The sequence below is a fragment of the Hippopotamus amphibius genome, chromosome 1 (assembly GCF_030028045.1).
Source record: "Hippopotamus amphibius kiboko isolate mHipAmp2 chromosome 1, mHipAmp2.hap2, whole genome shotgun sequence".
Lineage (NCBI taxonomy): Eukaryota > Metazoa > Chordata > Mammalia > Artiodactyla > Hippopotamidae > Hippopotamus > Hippopotamus amphibius.
In genome coordinates, this window is record NC_080186.1 from 68,395,516 (window position 1) to 68,415,224 (window position 19,709).

Genomic DNA, 19,709 nt, shown 5'->3' on the forward strand with positions numbered 1-19,709 from the left:
AGATCTCCTTTCTACTTTTGGCATCCCCTAAATTCCCTTGTTGTACAAGTCCCACTCCAAAGGCTATCTTTCAGTGTTCTCTCCTCGTCAGTTTCTCTAGGCTTCTCTAGGTGTGCCCCAAGGCCATGTCTTTTGGACTTTGCTAGCTCTACACAGCAGCATCTACCTCTCCAAGCCACTTGAAAAACTTCCAGCACAAATCATTTTCTAACACATATTCTTTACTTCCAAAGATAGCATTCAGTTTTGAAAGGTTGCTGAATGATATAAGCAATTGAAAAAAAAAATCTAAAATTGAACTTAGGGAATAAAATGATATATAAAAGTAGGTCTAGTGGTACTTTAAAAATAAGTCAACAAACAGTAAGAAGATGTCAATTCTCTGTTCCAAACCCCCCACCCCTCCCCTCACAGGCCCAGCCTTCCAGATAAAGTAAGGATGTAGGGTTGCAGACAATTCAGACAATCCCAGTCCCCAGGAGATGAACTCTTCTTGGAGGAAAATCATCTAGTTGGTAGAATAGGTGATGAAACATGGCTTATGAATGACATTACTGATATTACCCTACAACAGATCTGCAGTACTCCTGAACTTTTCAATCCCATGGGATCATTAGTCTTGCAAATATTTATTTAACCCCCAAATCTCCCCTTTATTCACTCTCTTATTTAGAGTCCCCCCAGATCCCTGCTCAGTACTTCTCTCAGGGCAGCTTATACTGTAGACTAGGTAGTCCAATACCATGGCCTACTTCCATGCCTAAGCTAGGTTTGCACAACTACTTCTTGTGTTACCATGGTGTTACAACATGGGGATTAGTCAGTTTAATTTCCCGAGACACTCTGTATGGCATGGGTGGGGTTCAGTGTTGGTGATAACCTACTGCTAATCAGTTTTCTTTCAAACCACATGGAGCTTTTATCATCAAATAACCACATACCTAGTTTGCTATAGTAGATAATGTTTTTTCTTTTTCATTTTTACTAAGCACATATTTTTGGGTCTGTATTTTTGTTTCTTTTTGAAGCAAGCCTATTTTTCTCACTTAAACCTACTTATTCTAAAGTGTCATTAAATCTACTATTTTATTTCACTTCTCATTAATTATATGTTTTATTTATCCAGTGTAATGCTCTCTTGGTAATTCTGTAGGCCTAAAGAACACCAATAAAATTATTCCTATTCATGAACTCATTGGGCCTCCAGTTCATTCTTAGAAGGGCAATGAGTTAACTCATTGGCAGGGAAAGGGCAAGGATCATGGAGTGAGAATACCTAACTAGCCACAGTGCGGGTTACTAGCTTGTCTGAACCTTAGTTTACTCATCTGTCAAACTGGAACAATAATATATGCTGCAAATGCCATGGGATAGTGTACATTAAATTGTATATTCACACCAAGATGTTAAATTGGAAGTTTTGGCTGAACACTCGGCTTTCATAGATAATAAATACCAAAGCCATCCAGCCTGCAGGATTTGAAAAGGAGACAACTAAAACCAATTACATGAATATAAAAGCCAAGTCAGCTACATAGAATATAAAAGGCTTGAGACAAGAAAGAATATGAGTGGGAACTTCAGCATGAGCTATGCTGTGAGGTCCCTTCCCCAAGCGGGTGTTCGCCCCTTCACATCCAATCAAGTGAAAGAGACTTTGACAGGATCACTTAGAAATTTGGTGTCTGTCCCCTACAGCAGAGGAGATGTAGTGAAAGTGGCATCTAACATCCAGCAACAACAATGAGTTGAGAAGTGTCTCCCAGAGCTTCTTGGGACAAAAGTTGTGTTAGTGTGTGCCTTAGATTAAACATAGGCCATGTAAACAAGGGAACCAGAATGAAGTTGTGTTAGCTCCATTCTGTTCAATAGGGCCTTTGCAATGGAAAACTCATCAAATAGAAGCTGGGGGTGGGCCTCTTCCCCCTTACGTCCCCCATCCCTTGGGACTATGCAAGGACTAAGGAACTAGCCAGAGGAAAAAGAAGCATTGCCTATATCAAGAGAACTGTGCAGCTGGGAGATTCCCAGCACTGAGGGAGGGAGGGGGATTCCAAAAAATCCATGAAAGTGTTCAATGGGGAAAAGGGTTTTAATATAGGCCAGGCCTAGAGAGCATGAGGCCAGCCTATAGCAGAGCTGGCCATGAAAGAGCTTGCATCTCCTCCTTACCTCTTGCTCCAATTCCAAATGGTCTATAAATAGCAGCTAGCTAGTACAGAGAGAAGCAAGAGAGGAAAATAAACCAAATGCATCACATTTCCAGGCTGTGGGCCCACTGGGAAGAGAGAGAATAGCTGTAATTTTGAATGAAGTTAGAAGGTTTGACTGTTACATGGGACTGGACATTTCAAGTACCAAATTGTGACAGTATTTTGTTACTTAAAGGGATCAGAATATTTTTATTTCTTAAGAGGTATTGGGAAAGGCATGGGTATATCCAAGTTGATGTTTCAACCGGCAGCAGAGGAAAAACTGAAAACACTTTAAAGAGAGAAGTGACAAAATAATTTTATCATTACATTCTCCAAGTTGTTAGTTTTCAATGTACTTGAGATATACACACACTATATATATACTACACACTACATAATATTATATGCTATATAATATTATGCTAAAAAATTTAAGTATCCACAGAGACTGCAGTGTAAAATATATGGGAATTTCCAAGGTCAAACCATCATGTCAGATTTTCAAAACTGTTCCTGGATCCTAGAATCTAATCCCCACTTTGAAAATCCAAGACGGCCTAGAGTACAGTACAAGGAAGAGAAAGGGTGAAGGAATTTCATCAGAAAGTTCTTGCTTTGCTAAATCTCCACCTCTCCACTTCTACCCCAAGTCTGGTGAGGGGATCTGCAGGAAGATCTGTGGGCTGTGTTTTCTGGTCAGGAGCTAGAGAAGACTGATGCCTAACTAACTCCTGACTAACCAGCCTACACTCCCAGAGTCATTCAGGGGAGGGATATGCACGTTTACCATGGAGCAGATGTGGGTCATATAGGAGAGAGAGCAGGTATGGGATTTTCTTGCGTCATCCCTAAGATGTCTGCCTAGAAGCTCCCACCCAGGATATGTACACTCCAGCTCCTAAGGGCTGAGAGAAGAGCCACAGGAGACCATCTAGACTAGAAGATGCTCGGGAACATGTTTAGGATGAGGGTCCTCAGAAGAAGGGGCCCGGGGGTGTTCTCTACAGTAAGAATCATTTTTCTGTTAGCCTTGTTGTCAATGACTCCTCTGATTTAATCTGTATAAAAAGCCACTGTAAAATAAAGAAGTTTGTCAGTTGCCTATGAGCTTCTGGCCCTCTCGACCCCATCTTTTATGTGTCTGTCTGTCTGTCTTTCTTAGCCGCATCGTGTTTGCCTAAGGACCTGATCGATTTTGCCGGCAGGCTCCGGCAGGGGGGGACCTCTTAAGGGCCCATGAAAGCTTCATCAACCAGCCACATCACCTTGAACCACCTGCCAGGCTCAGAGAACTAAGAGCCAAGTAAGAACTATCTACGTAAGGATAGTGAGGCACTATCCCCTTTAACCTTTCTCCCACCTCTCGTTCAACCCTGAGTTGAGTTGACCTTAAATAGCAGCTATAAGATGAGGAAAGAGATGCACAAAGGAGAGTAGAGAAAGGGCCTAAGCCCAAGGTCCCCTCTCGGACTGCAGAGCTCCACCTGGGGGAGGGGAGAAGACTGAATGTTAACTCACGTTCAGAGTTTTGATTATTCCTCAGAACTGGAAATCACAATTACTGAATTGACACTGTATCTGTGACTTGAAGGCATTTTAGGACCATTTTACCCATGAATTATGGAGCCTACTAGAATTTTTATCCAGAAGCAGGGAAAGAGAATCCAACTCCAAAAAAAAGTGTAAAGGGATGGTAGAAAACAAAAGTTGCATTTTGATTGTACAGTAGTTGACAATATAACCCAATGCTAGAACAGCCTTGGCACATACTAGGTACTCAATAAATATTTATTTGTTGAATAATGAATAGCAAGCTAGTTTCATATATCTATGTATATATATGTAGACACACACATACACACACAAATATATATATATCTACACACACCCCTGCAACTCTGGAAACTATAAAGCTTCCTATAGGTAATACTTCTAAATAAGTACATTGTTTTAATAATTATTAACGGTGGTAGTATCCCATTCCCTGAAATCTTAATAAACGAGGTTTGCAGTGGAAAGCATTCATCCATTCATCTGTTATTTCGCTAACCGAGATAACAAATGTTGACTAAACAACTTCTTTATTCCAGGTACCATGATGCGCAGTGGAGATATAATGAGAAAGCAGCTCCTGTCTTTGCAGATCTCATTTTTCAAAGGGGGAAGACAGACAAGCAAACAAACAATTGTTTCCAGAAATCTTGAAATTTTGACTGGGGAGGAAGAGAAAAGAGATGAAAGATGATTACCAAAAGTCCATGAATGGGATTTGCCCTGGCCTTGCTGAGTTCTGGACAGCCAGCAGCCCCCATAAAGGAGAGGCTGGGCTGGGGAAATCACAGTACCAGCAAAGAATGGGAAAGGGCAGAGGCTGCCAGACAGGCTTTTTTTTTTTTCACAAATGTGTGCAGCACTGGTTCTGGAAGCAGAAGCCAGGTTGTTATACAACCATGGACAAATGACAGATGTTAGAATGAACTAGAATGGATGGCTGGGGAAGGAGCAGGGCCTGAAGGCCAGAATACCTGGAAATTGTCTTACATTGTTTTGCATTCATTCACGTAGTCATTCATTCAATAAATATTTATTAAGTATTGGTCCTGAGCCAGTCCATATGCTCTGGGAGGTGGGCTCTGGATACCTCTCCATTGGAAGCCCACCTGGCCTTCCTGTTCATTAGTTATCTCTTCCTCCCAGGGCTTTTTGCTTTACTCCTTTCTTAGAGAAAACAGGACACAGTCGAGCAACTAAGAACAGAGGTTTGGAGTGAACCCTGAATTTTGTCTAGGTGTGATTCCAGTCAAGTTATTTAATTTCCCTGAACCTCAGTTTCCTCATGGGTAAAAATGCTATACTAAAAGTACCTCCTTGGAGAGCTGCTGGGTGGGTTAAATGAAACAATGCATGGGAAGGAATTAGCACAGTTCCTTGCACACAGGAAGCCCTGGATAAAGATTAGTTATTTATCATGATCGTTCTTTGTTTCTTTTCTGCTCTGCTCTCTGGGAAATTGGACACTTTTTTCTGCTCACTGCAAATGCTGTGGTGTTTAAAATATTCCTACTTTTGTGGAGCCATTTAATATTGGTATGCGGGATATTTTCTCTTTTTTTTCCTCTTAATCAGTGTTATTGTTTACAACACAGAAGTAACACAGTGATCATGACTCCAAAAGGACTGAACTCTCAGGAACTCATAACCTTTCAGAAAATGAAAGCTCTCTTGGGCTGAAATTCCAAATGCCGGCTCTTACTGCAAAAGTGAGGTGTGTGTGTGTGTGTGTGTGTGTGTGTGTGTGTGTGTGTGTGAAGAAAATTTGATAAAATTCTCTTTGACAAATTTCTGAGTCATTGGAGCATGAAAAAAGGTGTTTCTCATCCCTTGAAAGAAATTCTGGGTGCCTTTTTCAGTGCATGAATATCTCAATAAACAGCTTGATTTTTAAATGTCAAACTTGCCACAGAACTTGGTTCTTGGGTAGGACAAATGCCTTTGATTTGTTTGAAGAAATTTGATTTGGAAATAGCCAAGTGATTAGTTGTCGAGACTAAGGCTTTGAAGTCAGAGTATGGGTTTCTATTATAGGCCCTTGCAAAGCCCCAGACATTTGCATGTAAAATATTTCTAGAACTTTTGCATATGCTTAGATATTAAAATAAGCAGGCTTAATGCATTTATAAGATCCCATCTATCACATACACAATGCACTTTAAAATGCTACCCAATGGGGAAATATCGTCTTGTTGTTTAACCTTAATCAAATAGGAGAATGAACACACAGTGCTGATGAACAGTGATTGCTGAAGTCCTCAATGCACAGTTGTATATAATTCTGTACACTGTGCATTTGGGATCCTGTTAAATAATAGCTTTTATGAGATCTCCCTTTGAAGGAGACTCAAGAATGTGGAGCTGAACCAAAGAGAGTTAAGAATCATTCAAGCATAAAATAGAAGTCTAGAAAGGACCTTGCAAGGTTAAAACACACAATCCCTACCTGAAGTTACAGACTTGTGGGATGTTAGGACTGGGGGAGATCCAAGGGTGATCACCTACTCTGAACCATTCATTTGCCAAAATCAAGAAACTGGGGTCTAAATCAGAGTCTGTTAAAACCTTATCTGTGCTTTGCTTTCAGCTTTTCCGAAGAGAAAATTCTACAACTTCCTCTAGCAACCAATTCTTGTGCTTAATCATCAGCAAGCTGCAACTACCTTCATTTCCTCCAATTAGGCCTATTTTCTTGATGTGTGTGGATTTAAAATAACAGTACACCATACATCTCTGTTAGTGACTAATGGTAGAACATGACACTCGACAAACTATTAGAAATTGGATATAATTAATTCAGAGATGAGAAAACTCACCAGAGGGGACCTAACCAGTGTTTTTCAATCGATTCACAGTTACTTTATGATAATGCAGGATCCTAATAGTTAAAGGGAGGGTTTGGAGTAGATGATCTAAGTTCGAGCTCTGTCCCTTACAAATTGTGGAAATGGGCAAATTACTTATCTTCTCTAGGTCTCTATTTCTTTATAGATAATAGCAGTGGATAGTATTGGAATGATGTTCAAAAAAAAGGACTCAGAAAGTGTCTAGCCTATTGAAACATCCACTATATGGTGTTTTGATTGTGGTTGATATTACAGTTATATACCATATTTGCAGGGTAATAAAGTATAATGATTACCTCTTACCATCACCTCTATCATTCTAACAAATATGTTATTTCAAACTATATACATATATAAGAATTTATTGCTATAAAAAGGGTTTGAAGGACTAGTATTTGGGGCGGGAGTGAAGGTACTCTTAAACAGATTACTGAAGGATCTTTTTCCTCTTTCTTCCTCAGAGATCAGTTAAGTAGCAGCAGAGTTACTATGCATCCCATGCAGGGGAATGGAACAAGTGACATTTTGGTATTTTTCTATCTATGATTTCCTGACCTCTGTCTATCCAACATCATCTTTGAATTGCATCTTATTTTCTTAGTTTCATGAAGCATTAATGTATGTTTACACTTAAAAGAAACTTAAGAACAGATATAGAAAGCTACATATACGAGACTTGTGTCCAATCTCAAGATCCAGTTATAAGAAAAAGCCATTATTTTAATCTTTTTTCAGCAATACAAAGGAAGAGTCTTGCCTGTTATCACTGGAGTGTCTAATCTATCTGGGTAAAATGAATTCTAAATGATTATTGACAGTGGTAACTCTTAAGCAAATCTATTTCAGATCTGTAGTTGAATGTTAATTTGCACTATAATGAAAAGCAAATCCTCTAAGTCCTCACCATCATTATTTAATACAAATTGATGTCACAACATGACCGGTAAAGAAAAAAAATATCTTTTTCTAATACTTCCATTTGTTAGTTTCACACATTTAATTATAGATGTGGGAGCTGTCAATTTTGTTGCTTTAATTAACCAACAACTATAGGCAACTTCACTACTTTCAGGTCAGTATGTTACATAAAAAAATGTGATTTTTTTTTTTCCCTACAGGTGGATTGACCAGTAAAGGGATAAAAAAATTGGATAATAAGGGTTTGACACTCACATACTCAGGGGAGTCCTTACAGGCCATACACCAGGATCTTATTTGATTGTATGATGTTATGTGAGGTTTGGGGGAAAAATAAAGATGTTAACTTTGTCTCTACATTCCAATGACTGCACCCCATCACTTCCTGGAGTAGCCTCTTCTAATAATGTGAAGTGGACAGTATGTGGAGTGGACGGTATTTCAGTTCTGCTGTATGTCTCCAGAATACCATTATAAGCATGTTGATACTATGCTGGGAAGGGTGTTATGAATTAGTGAACAAGAGGAAGAGCTACAGTCACAAATCTGAACATGGGAAGAAGAAGGTCAAGCAAGAAAAAAAAAAATCTAGAGCCACATGACTGTAACAAGTAATAGTGCTGAGAATATCTTGATTTTAGAACAGAAAAAAAACACCATTTTGTCTTATGGGTATTAAAAGCCCATTCCCATCAGAATGGGAGTTAGAGATACTGGACCTGATGCCAAGGAACCTGACTTCACTGAGGAACTGAAGTCTCTCTAAAATTACATATAGGAGATCAATCAGAACAGAAAAACCTAGATACATCAAACACAGGACAAGCATTGGTTCAACATGGGATTCAACAAAATTTCCTCAGAAAGTAAACCTAAAAGGCCTCCACAAAACAGAAAAGGACATATTTGCAAAAGCTCAGAACAGGTGGTCTACATCTGGTGAAGAAGAAACTTCCCTACCCCAAACCAAACAACCTGTGACCACATGACATGATAGAGATGGCACCTGCAAGGTGAGTATGACAGCCCTGGGCCTACATATGCTGAGACTTCACTTAAACACCATAAAGCAGTGTAAAAGGACATCAGCCCAGACCAGGTGAATAGAATAGGATCAGATGAGGTTAAGAGATGAAACACACAAGACTGCACCCATTCTCTACACCTAGAGGGGGGTAAGAATGAGAGATCGTCATCCATAGTAAGAAACAGGGCCTGTAGGCAGGAGAAACTCACAGCTCCCTTTTCATCACTTCTCTCTACCAACCCTTCCAAGGAGGACCATGCTAAGGATTAGTCTGATTCAAAGATACTTGCCTTGGTCACTGGCCCACAGGTGTCACAATGCTGAACATAAGTGATCAAAGAGAGAGCCTGAGGAAAAGTGGTATTTTTGGAACAAGGTATGGAGTAAAATGATGAGATACCTTGTCTTTCATGTTCCCTGCTTTGTCACCAGGACTTAGAAGAGTGTCTGACACATGATAGCTACTCAATAAATCTGTGTTGGGTGGATGAATGACTGAATGAAGCAGTGAGTGGAGGCTGGAGGGTACTCTTTCTCTTGGTGTAACACTTGCCATGAAAACACCTAGAGCAAAGGGCCCCAAGAAAGCTGGGAGAGGAAGCCCAGGCCAGCTCTGTCCTATACACTAGGACAAACACACTCAGGCTCTCTCTGTCTTGAGCTGCTTCTCTTCCCTGACAAATGTACTCTTCCTGAGCCAGCCTTCATTCCCTATTAGATGGGTGAGATGCCAAAGGCCAGGCTCCAGTGTAGGCATAGAGTGAAAGGAAGAAAGGAAGCTGCTTGCCCTAATTTGCTCCAGGCTCTATGTTATACTAAGACCAAGCCACCCAAAAGGGACTCTGCTGGTCCAGCTTGGCTCACAGTGGACCAGGACCTTAGCTAAGATTCTACTCAGATAGTGGGTTATGATTCCATCTGCCTCTCTTAACCTAAAATATAGGATTCACCAAAAACATCCTTGATTAAAACATAGGAACATGGTCTGCTCTCAGCATTTCCAGGGATAAATATTTTGGGGTACTTTATGTGCTTTAAAAATATTTCTCCTTTTTCTCTTTGTAGTTAATGGGAAGTAGAAAGATAGGCACGACAACAGAGCAAAGAGCAGGGGAAAAGATATTACTGGTGTCTCCAAGGAAACATTCTGGAACACAAGTCAGAAAAGAAAAGATCAAGACAATCCTAGATCATCGCTTCCAGGAGAATATGTCTCTCTCGGGTCCAGAGAGGCAGGAGCCAAGGCAGGTGCAGGGGCTGAAAGAGACACTAACCACTGACGAGGATTTCCCTCCTATTGGGTGATTGAAACATGTCCTAAAAACCCCTCATCGTGAAGGGATAGTCTCACTACTTGTACACAACACAAATAGATATGACAGCAGCCAACGGTCTGGGCCAACCAGCTGTTCATTTTCATAAAGGGCAGCAGGATTTTCAGTTTAGGGTTTTAATGGCAGCTTGTGCCTGATGCCATAAAACCCTGTGTCCAAACTGCTCCTCTGAGGAAGAGAAAGAAATTTGTGCAAAGCACAAGGATACTGTTCAGAACTAATGTGCTGAATGGTCTCCAGTCCCGAAAATCATACCTGAGCTCATTGCTTCTCAATGAAAATGGCCCTGTTCCATCACGGAAAGCAATCAGCGGTCTTACGTAAGCGGCCTGTGTGTGAATCAGAATCAGAATCGCTTACATGTTATTTACTTAAAGTATCTTCTCACTCTTTTTTTTTCCAGCATTTATTATTACTAGGGTACTAGTTAGTTACTAGTTAGGGTACTAGTCACTAGTAATAAACAATACAAATTTACACTAGAACAGGGGTCTGTGAACTATAGCCTATGGGTTAAATTCAACTAGTAACCTGTTTTCATATGAGCTAAGAACGATTTGTGCAGTTTTAAAGGGTTGTAAAAATAACAAAGAAGAATATGAGACAGGGATCATAAGTGACCTGCAAGACAAAAATATTTACTGTCTGGTCTCTCACAGAAAAAGTTTGCTGCTAATCCTGCATTATCGCATTGTTTATTTTCTTACATTCAAAATTCTGAGCAATGAAATAAGGAGGAACCGGCATGTGACTTCTGGTTTACCTAAAGATTCACAAAGATTCTGTGAAACAATAGAATCTGTCCCCTAAGAGGGAAATTATAAAGACACATAAATTATAAAGTGACCTGTTATTAATACTATATTAAACAATTGTTACATTAAATCGACTAAATGCACTCAGACCTCATTTCCTTATGTTGTAAACCTTTCTGAAAAATCACCTCAATGAAGGCCAAAAATGAGAAAGCCCCAGATTAGCACTAATTCTTATAACTATAGGTACCACTTATTGTGCCTTTACCAGATTAAGTGCTTCACATACAATATTTCATTGACTCTTCAAAACAACCCCATGAGGCAGACGGCATTCTACTCATTTTACCGCTGAAGTGACTGAGGCTCAAAGGGGTTAATAGCACGTCCAAGCCTCATGGTTAGTAAGCAACAGGACAAGGATTTGAACTCCATTTTATCTGATCGCAGAGCACGGGCATATAATATTTATACTGTAGACTCTCAACACAGTACTGTCTCCCTTCGAAGAGATTTAGTGTGCTTTCTTTTTCTTTTCTTTTTTTTTTAAACAAATACTGCACAATCTGGCAAATGGGAAGTCATGATATTGCCTGCCAGTGAAACCCCACCCCTCAGGATCTCTGGCCTCCCTCCCATATACGTACATACACACACACACACACGCACACACACACACCCCAGAGCCATCCTGCTCAAGCCACAAATGCACCATTTCTCAAAGTTTAAGAATCTATAAAAGGAAAGCATCTCTTGTCCTTTCATTGTGATTTAAAAAGCTGAGGTTAGGGTTTCTTATTTTCATTTGAGGCTATTTAAAGGGAGAACCTGTGAATGACAATAATTTTAGTTGAGTACACACATGTTGTGTTTCTTGTTTTTACTTAAGCAGTGCTGCCTTCCAAGAGGTGTAACTAAAATAAGGTGCAATCCCACAGGATGCTACGTTGCTTGTTTTCTCTCATGTGTGTCCTCTTCCTCTCCTTTCTTTCTCCCTTCTGCTTGATATCTCTGCTTTTGCTACTAGATACAGAAGAAAGGAGTTAGAAAATACCCTTTAGGTTGGAACAAAAGGGAAAGAGAGCTGGTTGCATCTTTTTGTTTGAAACGTATAACAGCTGTAGCCCCGACTCAGCCCTCAGCTTGGGCCTGTGTCTCTAGCTGCTATGGGAGCAATTTTAAACAGAAGTTGTGCTGTCACATTAAAATAACAACTGTAAACTGGACTTAACTTCCTCAAGAATCCAGTTCTTTACCTAGACATATTGCTGTCCACAACAACATTATTTCACAAATAATAATTTTATTTTCCTTTCTCCTCTGCCGCCCATCCAATCACCAGGTCATACTGAACATGGTCAACCTACTGCTCTCTCACATTTTCGCTTACTTCTCTTTCTGTACTTGGCAGCTCATCACCCTTGGAGTATGTCTGAGGGCTTTTAATTTGACCCCCTGTCTTGAGACTCTTCCCCTTTACATCCCATTGCGGCATAATAAAGCTTTCAAAATTCAGAGGCTTAAAGTGGTAGTCACCATTTATCTGTTCACATTTCTGCAATGTGGACAGAATTCAGTGGCAATGGCTTGACTCTGCTTCACATGTGTTGGTTGGAGCAACTTGATTTGAGGCTGCAAGAATCAAGCTGGCAATACTGACATGTCTGGTGACACTGCTGGGTGGCTGAGCCAGCTGGGGCTGCCTGGGCCTATCTCTTCCCATCCTTTTTCATCCCCAGGGCCACTATATACCTGGCCTTTCTCTCCAGCCAGGCCAGAAAAGTTGGACATTTTTATATGGTAGCTCAGATTCCTGGAGGGCAAAAATGGAAACTGCAATGTCTCCTAGGGCCTAAGCACAGAAGTCACACTGTGTCACTTTTACTTCATTCAGTTCACAAGTCTAGCCCAGATTCAAGGGGAGGGGATAAAATCCACCTCTTGATGGGAGAAGTGACAAAATAACATTGCAAAAGAGCATGCAGGATGGGAAGGCTTTTTGTGTGACCATCAAAACAAGATAAAATCCATATTCTAGCACTTATGTATCTACATTAATGGATTCCAGTCTACTCAAAAACTGGGGTTAGGGCTCTGTGCTTCCACTGCAGGGGGCACAGGTTCCATCCCTGGTCAGGGAACTAAGATCCCGCATGACATGTGGCACAGCCAAAAAAAAAAGAAAGAAAAAAAAAAAAAAAAAACAAAACCATCAAAAATAGAATGGCCAGCCCTAGAAAAAGTTAATTTCCCATCTAGAAGTATATTTAAGGACAGATTGGGTGTATAGGGGCAGGATCTAATCCAATTCTAAAATCTACCTTTCCAATAGCATTGTAGATTTGTAAGGATGACTCGATAAATCAACAAAAGTATGGATAGCCAATCATTTATTTGTAGTGAAGAATTTTTGGTTTTTTTGATGGAGAATCCTTGTAAATTCTAACTTCACATCATAGACAACAGTGATTTTCAAATGTTCGCCTTAGACTTGTCATCACCTGGAAATGTTCCACCTGTGGAAGCAAACACACCTGTCTCACTTTGTGAACGATTTCTTATCATACCAGAATTCTCACTCCCTTGTCACACTATGCATTCTGGCTAGTGTCATCTTGTCTCCGGAAGTCACTGCTGTGTACCTACTTCATTTATCAGTCCTACTCCACTCCTCACTCCTGACACTTCTTTTTCTCCCACCAGATGAGCTTGTTCCTGTTTCACAAAGACAACCAGCTATTAGTCTTGAATTCTTTCAACTTTTTGCTCCCCACCCACAAACATATGCGTCCTTAGCTTTGCCCCTCTCTACTACCCCCATCCTAGCCCCAGCCTCAGGAAACAAGAAGCCCTTCCTATCTGAGGTTTATACATCCATCCACCTCTTCTCTAAGTTCCAACCTCCCTCATCTTAGTAATACTATTCCATCAATTAATCCCTAACAGTTATGTTGGACTGGCCAAAAAGTTCTTTCAAGTTTTTCCATAAGATGTTACGAACAAACTTCTTGGCCAACCAATACATCTTCCACCCATCACTCTCTGAGAACCACTTCTTTTCCTCCAGCATATAAAATATTCATCTTTCACTTACCTGGAATGAACTTCCTAATCTCTGCCCACTATCAGAATATGACCTCATTTTGTCTCCAGTTTTCATCACTAAGCTTCAAAAGTAAGCTCAACTTGCCTTTGCATACTCATCAAAAACCACAGCTAATATTTACTGAGGACTTGTAAGGAAGCTAGAACCCTTCTAAGCATTTTTACCCACTTGATCTTCATCTCATTTACTCCTCATAACATCCTTGAGATGGTTCCATTTTTAATTCCCATTTTGTAGAAGAGAAGATTGAGGAAGAGAGATATTTAGTAACCTGCCCACAGCTAGTGATTGGCAGAGTTTGGGTTTGAACTTGTATGGTTCAACTTCAGAGTCTGTGGACTCACTCATCAGACTTTATCAACTCAACCATTCATGCCTTTAGCCCACTGCAATCTGCTTCTGCTTTCACTGCTTCCCTGAAACTTCTCTTATAAAATCACCAAGGCCACGCTAGTTGCCAGTTTCAAATGACACCTGTTGGTACTCACCTAAGGTGGCTGACAAACTATTCATGAAGAGAAATGAGGAGGAATGAAACTGAAAAGAAAAGAAAGAGGGCAGAAACTTTCTATCTCTTGTTCAGGTGGGAAGGGATAGCATGGGAAACTCGGTCCTTGTCCAGCATGGCTAAGACCAAGAAAATGAATCTTTTCTCCTGCACATCTATGGCTTATGTATTTTAGAACAAAGATCTACATGGAAATATCCAAAATGTTAATCAATTCAAATCGCAAACTCACAAATAAAGCTAAGTGCTCATTTTACTTACAAGTGACCCCACAATTCAAGTGTTTGCCTCCTTATACACCAATTTTGCTAGGGACGTTGAATACCCTTACCCACTAACACCTGTACAGAACATGGGCCTGCAAAGCCCTACGGCTGTTAGAAGAACTTCATAAAACTCAGTCTTGTTTAACAAGTGGTCAATAGTGCTGGAATGTGCAATTGTTGAAAAAAAGTCCCCACTGTTAAAAAAAAATAGCCTTCATCTTCTTCAAATTTGAAAATAGAACTTAGACATTCTTGTGAAAGCTGTTTGGAAAAATACAATGATAACAAGAAGTTTCATAAATTATGCCAAAAGACTGAAGAATGTAAAACAAGGGGGAAGTAGTTCATTCTTAGATATTTGAACATTTTCCTTTGTATCTCATTTGTTAACGTTTATTGACTGCTAAGTATACACACGTTGCCATACTCGGTGCAGGGAGAGATATGAGAAAAAACAGGCCCTACAACTCTTCGGCTTTAAATGCTAGTGCTCACTATATGCGCAAACTCGAGAACATTTGTTCATTGGTGAGGCATATGCTGAGAAGTAGCAATGTCACTGTCTTTAAGGATCCCACTTTTGATGAGCTTATAAACCAGTGGATAAAAAAGACAAGAACACCAAGAACAATAATACAAAATAGGAAAAATACTTTTAAACACTTGGAACAGCAATAAGCATATAGTAAACATTTGATAAATATTTGTTAAAGAAACTGAAGGGCTATAGCATAAGATCATGTTAAGTGCTACAGGCACTAGAATAAGGAATGCAGTGGGTGTTTCATGAAGATAGTATTTGAACTGGACCTGAAAAGAGATTCAGTCTACCATTGATAGGCATAGAGAGAAAGGTTCCAGGGCAAAGCCTCGGAGGCAGGAAAACCCAAAAGATATGTGACCGGTTACTTTTGCCAGGATTGGGAGGTTAACTAAGGAGTTAGTATTTTAATCAATAGGTAATAAGGAACCAGCGACATTATTGAGGAGTGGTAGGAAAGGATTAGAACATTAACTTAAGAAGGTGAATTGGCAACGGGGTATTAACATAAATAGGAGGGGTGAGATTCTGAGAGGGAAAGAAGAAACCAAGTCATGCTTGTCTTTCTATCAACAACCAGCACATGGCCTGGCTATCAGTCAGTAGAGTAGACATCTGCCATCTGCTTACAGAATCCAGTTTCTGCCTCTGGTAAAAGCACCTGAGCAAAATCATCCCTGCCCCATGGTCAGCCCAGTTGGAGCTGATCCTAGCTCCAGGGGAGAACAGTCCACCCAGGCAAAACTCACCTGGGGCCTCAATGATGGGTTCCTGAGATGGACAAGTGACCCAACTTGGACTAAAGAAATCAGAACTTGAGTTTTTGTCCAAATTCTTGGGAAAGAAAGCACTTGATTTTTTTTTTCCTATTGGATTTGGATATGTATGAGGGGAAAAACCTGCTTGAAAATAGAGACAGCACAGGAAAAAGTATATTTTATGCTCGTGACATAATAACATCCTAAGCTGCTTAAGCCATTTTTAGCTGGAATTTTCACCTAACTTGCAAATAAAAAGGATCCCGACTGACACAATAAGAGCTTTATTTAATGAATAAACATAAGAATGGGTGATTGGTTTTATATGCAGACATAGAATAGATCTAGTGGGAGAGGAGACCAGTCTTTGGTTAGACTATCTACCATACCATGTCCCATCCCCAGATGCCAACAGTCAATTAGTTTCACTTGGAATCTCTTTCACTCATGAGCTATGATTCATTTCCACCCAACAATATTATGATATGTTTCTATTGTCAATCACAGAGAATCACAGTCCTAGGCACATAGTAGCAATGCAATAAATTCTTTGATTGATTTGTTGCAGAACCTAAGCTTTAGAGAGAAAACAAGTCATGAAGGATCCTGTTTCCAAAAAAAAAGTATAGTTTTGCTGCAAGCAAAAAGAGATTAAAACTGGAAATGCCACTCAGCTGGACCAAATAATCTCCACTGGGCAAATGCTAGAGAAGCAAGAGGAGCCATTTTCATTAGTGCTCACCTAAAGCAATGGCTCCATTAATACAGAAAAAAAAAAAAAAATCAGATACCTGTCAGAACATTTCAAACTTTTTTCATTCTAGAAGCTTTCTACAAACCAGTCATAGCCACTCAGTATTCCCATGGTGACAATACCTTGCCAAGGCTTTGGCCATTCTGAAATAAAGTAACTGCTCTCCTCTGCCTCACCTGTCATTAAATTGGTGGGCTTTATGCATCATTCATAAGCCTCCTGGTGTTATTTATTGTGAATCTCTCTGGCTCACGTCACATTTGATCAACATACAGAGAAACAAGTGTTCCAGCCACTAAACAAAACTTTTATAAGAAGAGAAATGATTTGAAACATGCTCTGGATTCAGCTTCCCTTAATACAGTTAACTGGATTAGCTGCCAGGTATGTGTCTCTTTGTGAATTATTTGATAAATTTGTGACTTTTTCCCCCAAGGTTCTGAATTGAATTTATTCAATATTTACTGAGCGCCTGTACTATGCAAGACACTGTGCTGGATCCTGGGGCATCTGATGTTTTGTACTATTCGATATCATCCCTCAAATCCATAAGAAAGCAGAAAAAATGTAAATGATGAGGACATGAAGGAGGAAACAGGAGGAGGTGTGTTGTGTTAGGGTACCAATAAACAGAAATCTTTCAAGAACAGTCTTTTGTTAGGGAAAAAAAAAACCCAATAATTTTGGCTAACCCCCAGGCTAAATCATTGCAACACATAACCAGAAGAATTTAAAAGAAATAGATACAATAATTGTCTTTTTGCAGGGTGCTCTATTTAGTAGGATTCAAGGCTAAGGGATTTTTTTGTTTCTTACTATACAAACCCCGAAGGCTAACATCATGCTCTTCGTCAATGCGACCCAAATAGCTATTTAAATCATAGGCACTAAACAATTCAGAGGTAATGGTTTATCTCTAGTTGCCAATGAGTACTTAGGTAAAGGGTCTTTGCTCTCTGCTACTTTCATTTTCTCAAGATTTTATGAATCTAAGACTTTTCACAAATGTGCAAACTGAGCTAGACCAATCCACACTCACTTTGCCTACTATTGTAACACTGAAAGGAAGGAGGATGGAAGGAGGAAAAGGAGGAAGGGAAGGGAGGAGGGGAGAGAGGGAGGGAGGAAGAAAGAATGATTGATTCCAGTATATATAACACCATAATTTTAGCAAAAAGATTTTCAGAAAAAAAAAAAGAAAGAAAATATGAGAGTGTCAGCAAGAGCTTGCATAAACATAAATATCAATGTTTGGCATTTCAGTGCAAGCTATTCACTGGTGGAGTTACATAAAAGTAAATGACCTTATCTGAACACTGCTCTGGATTTTCAGTCAATTGATGCAATCAAAATTGCATTTTATTTTATTTCATTTTATTTTAATTCATATGTTACCTCTTTCTAAGATTGTTTCAGGTATCAGTTCAATCACTATGTATTTAAGTACATGTATTAAAATCAATGTAAGAAACAATTTTTACAAACAACTTTTAATTAAGGGAGAACGAAACTGGAGAATATGGGGATGAATAGAGATTAATTGCCTGCTATCCCACTACTCAGGTGACCACTATTGACAAGTTTACATCTTTTTAAAAAATTTTTTTATTTTTATTTATTTTGGGCTGCGTTGGGTCTTCGTGCTGTATTCGGGCTTTCTCTAGCTTTGGCGAGCTGGGGCTACTCTCTGCTGTGGTGCGAGGGCTTCTCATGGCGGTGGCTTTTCTTCTTGCAGAGCACAGGCTCTAGGCATGTGTGCGCCTCAGTAGTTGCAGCATGCGGGCTCAGTAATTGTGGCTCACAGGCTTAGCTGCTCCACGGCATGTGGGATCTTCCCAGACCAGGGATCAAACTCGTGTCCCCTGCATTGGCAGGCAGATTCTTAACCACTGCGCCACCAGGGAAGTCCCAAGTTTACATCTCTTTAATTTCTTTTTCCTTATGAGTGAGAGTGTAAAAATTGGAGTCATGTCCTATTCATAATTTTCTATCTCACTTTTTCCACATAACTTTACTGTAGACATTTACTTGATTAATAGATATTTTTCTACTTTACTTTCAATGCTCATTTAATAGTCCATAGTATGACTAGAACATGCTTTATTTGACAAACCTTTATTGTTGGGTGTTTAGGTTATTTCCAACAGGTCTTTTTCCATAAATGCTTTTAGGTCTGATTCAAGCCTGGCAGGGATATTTTCATATTCCCTTTCTGTCCTATGGTTCTTTGTGATAGAGCCCTCCCACAAAGCCTATTTACCCCACTCATATAAAGATTTTTTAGTTCACGGCCACAAGCTACACCATTGCAACATGTTAAAGAAAATGACTTTGTCTAAGTTATCTGATGAGAAGTTCTCACTCGAGGCACCAGCATTAAAAACTCCAAAAAGAAAAATAATGGAAGGTTTTATTATTATAGGAAGATGTCTAACTCTTCCGTTTACCTATTTGGTTTCTCTTTTGCTTAAATTTGATCAGTTAAATGTCAACTTTCCAAATCCTTGACACTTTCAGTCCCAAAGGTTTATATTTAAACAGCTACAGCATCTTAGCAAAGTTCCAATAAAAACTATAAAAATCTTTCTCATTGATATTAATCTTTACTATGTAGGTACTTTTTAGATCCTAATTATTGCTAAATGCAAAACAACATTGTAAAACTAAATTAAATTTGAAAGCTAAATCTGAACACATTTTACCAAATTCCATTTCTCCATATACATGCAATAATTTTGTATCTTCATAATCATATTTTTTCACTGAGCCCTATATCATAAAATTTTATGTCACCAATTAGATTTTATGTACATAAGTCCAAATAGATTAAAAAAATTGACTGACTCTCAGTTGCTGAGTGCTTGAGTTGTTTCTAACTGTTCACTAATATAAAAAATTCTGCAATGAACACCTTAGCTTTTTTTATTCTTCTAAATAATTTCCTTAGGCTAAATTCCCAGAAGTGTAAATATAGTATTAAAGGATACAGACACTTCTGTGTATTGCAAAATGCTTTTTAAAGCAATTACATTTGCTACCAATAGGATGTGAGTTCAGCAGTTTCACCAATATTGTACCAGCAGCAACTATTACACTTTTAAGAGAATTTCCAATTTACAGATGTAAAATGATAACTGTTCATGGGTTTTA

General features: G+C 39.3%; 1 protein-coding gene across 7 annotated transcripts in view; it reads right to left on the reverse strand.

Moving 5' to 3' along the window:
* Positions 1-19,709, reverse strand: part of ST6GALNAC3 (ST6 N-acetylgalactosaminide alpha-2,6-sialyltransferase 3) — a 636,206-nt gene that overhangs the window by 249,880 nt on the left and 366,617 nt on the right. The window contains exon 4 of one of the 7 annotated variants that reach the window (XM_057715910.1): positions 13,016-13,142. The exons of the other annotated variants lie outside the window; for them this stretch is intronic. Coding sequence (XP_057571893.1) covers positions 13,124-13,142 — 19 coding nt within the window. The 3' untranslated portion in view covers positions 13,016-13,123. Of the gene's footprint in view, positions 1-13,015; positions 13,143-19,709 lie in introns of those variants that run through there. 7 annotated transcript variants of the gene reach the window in all.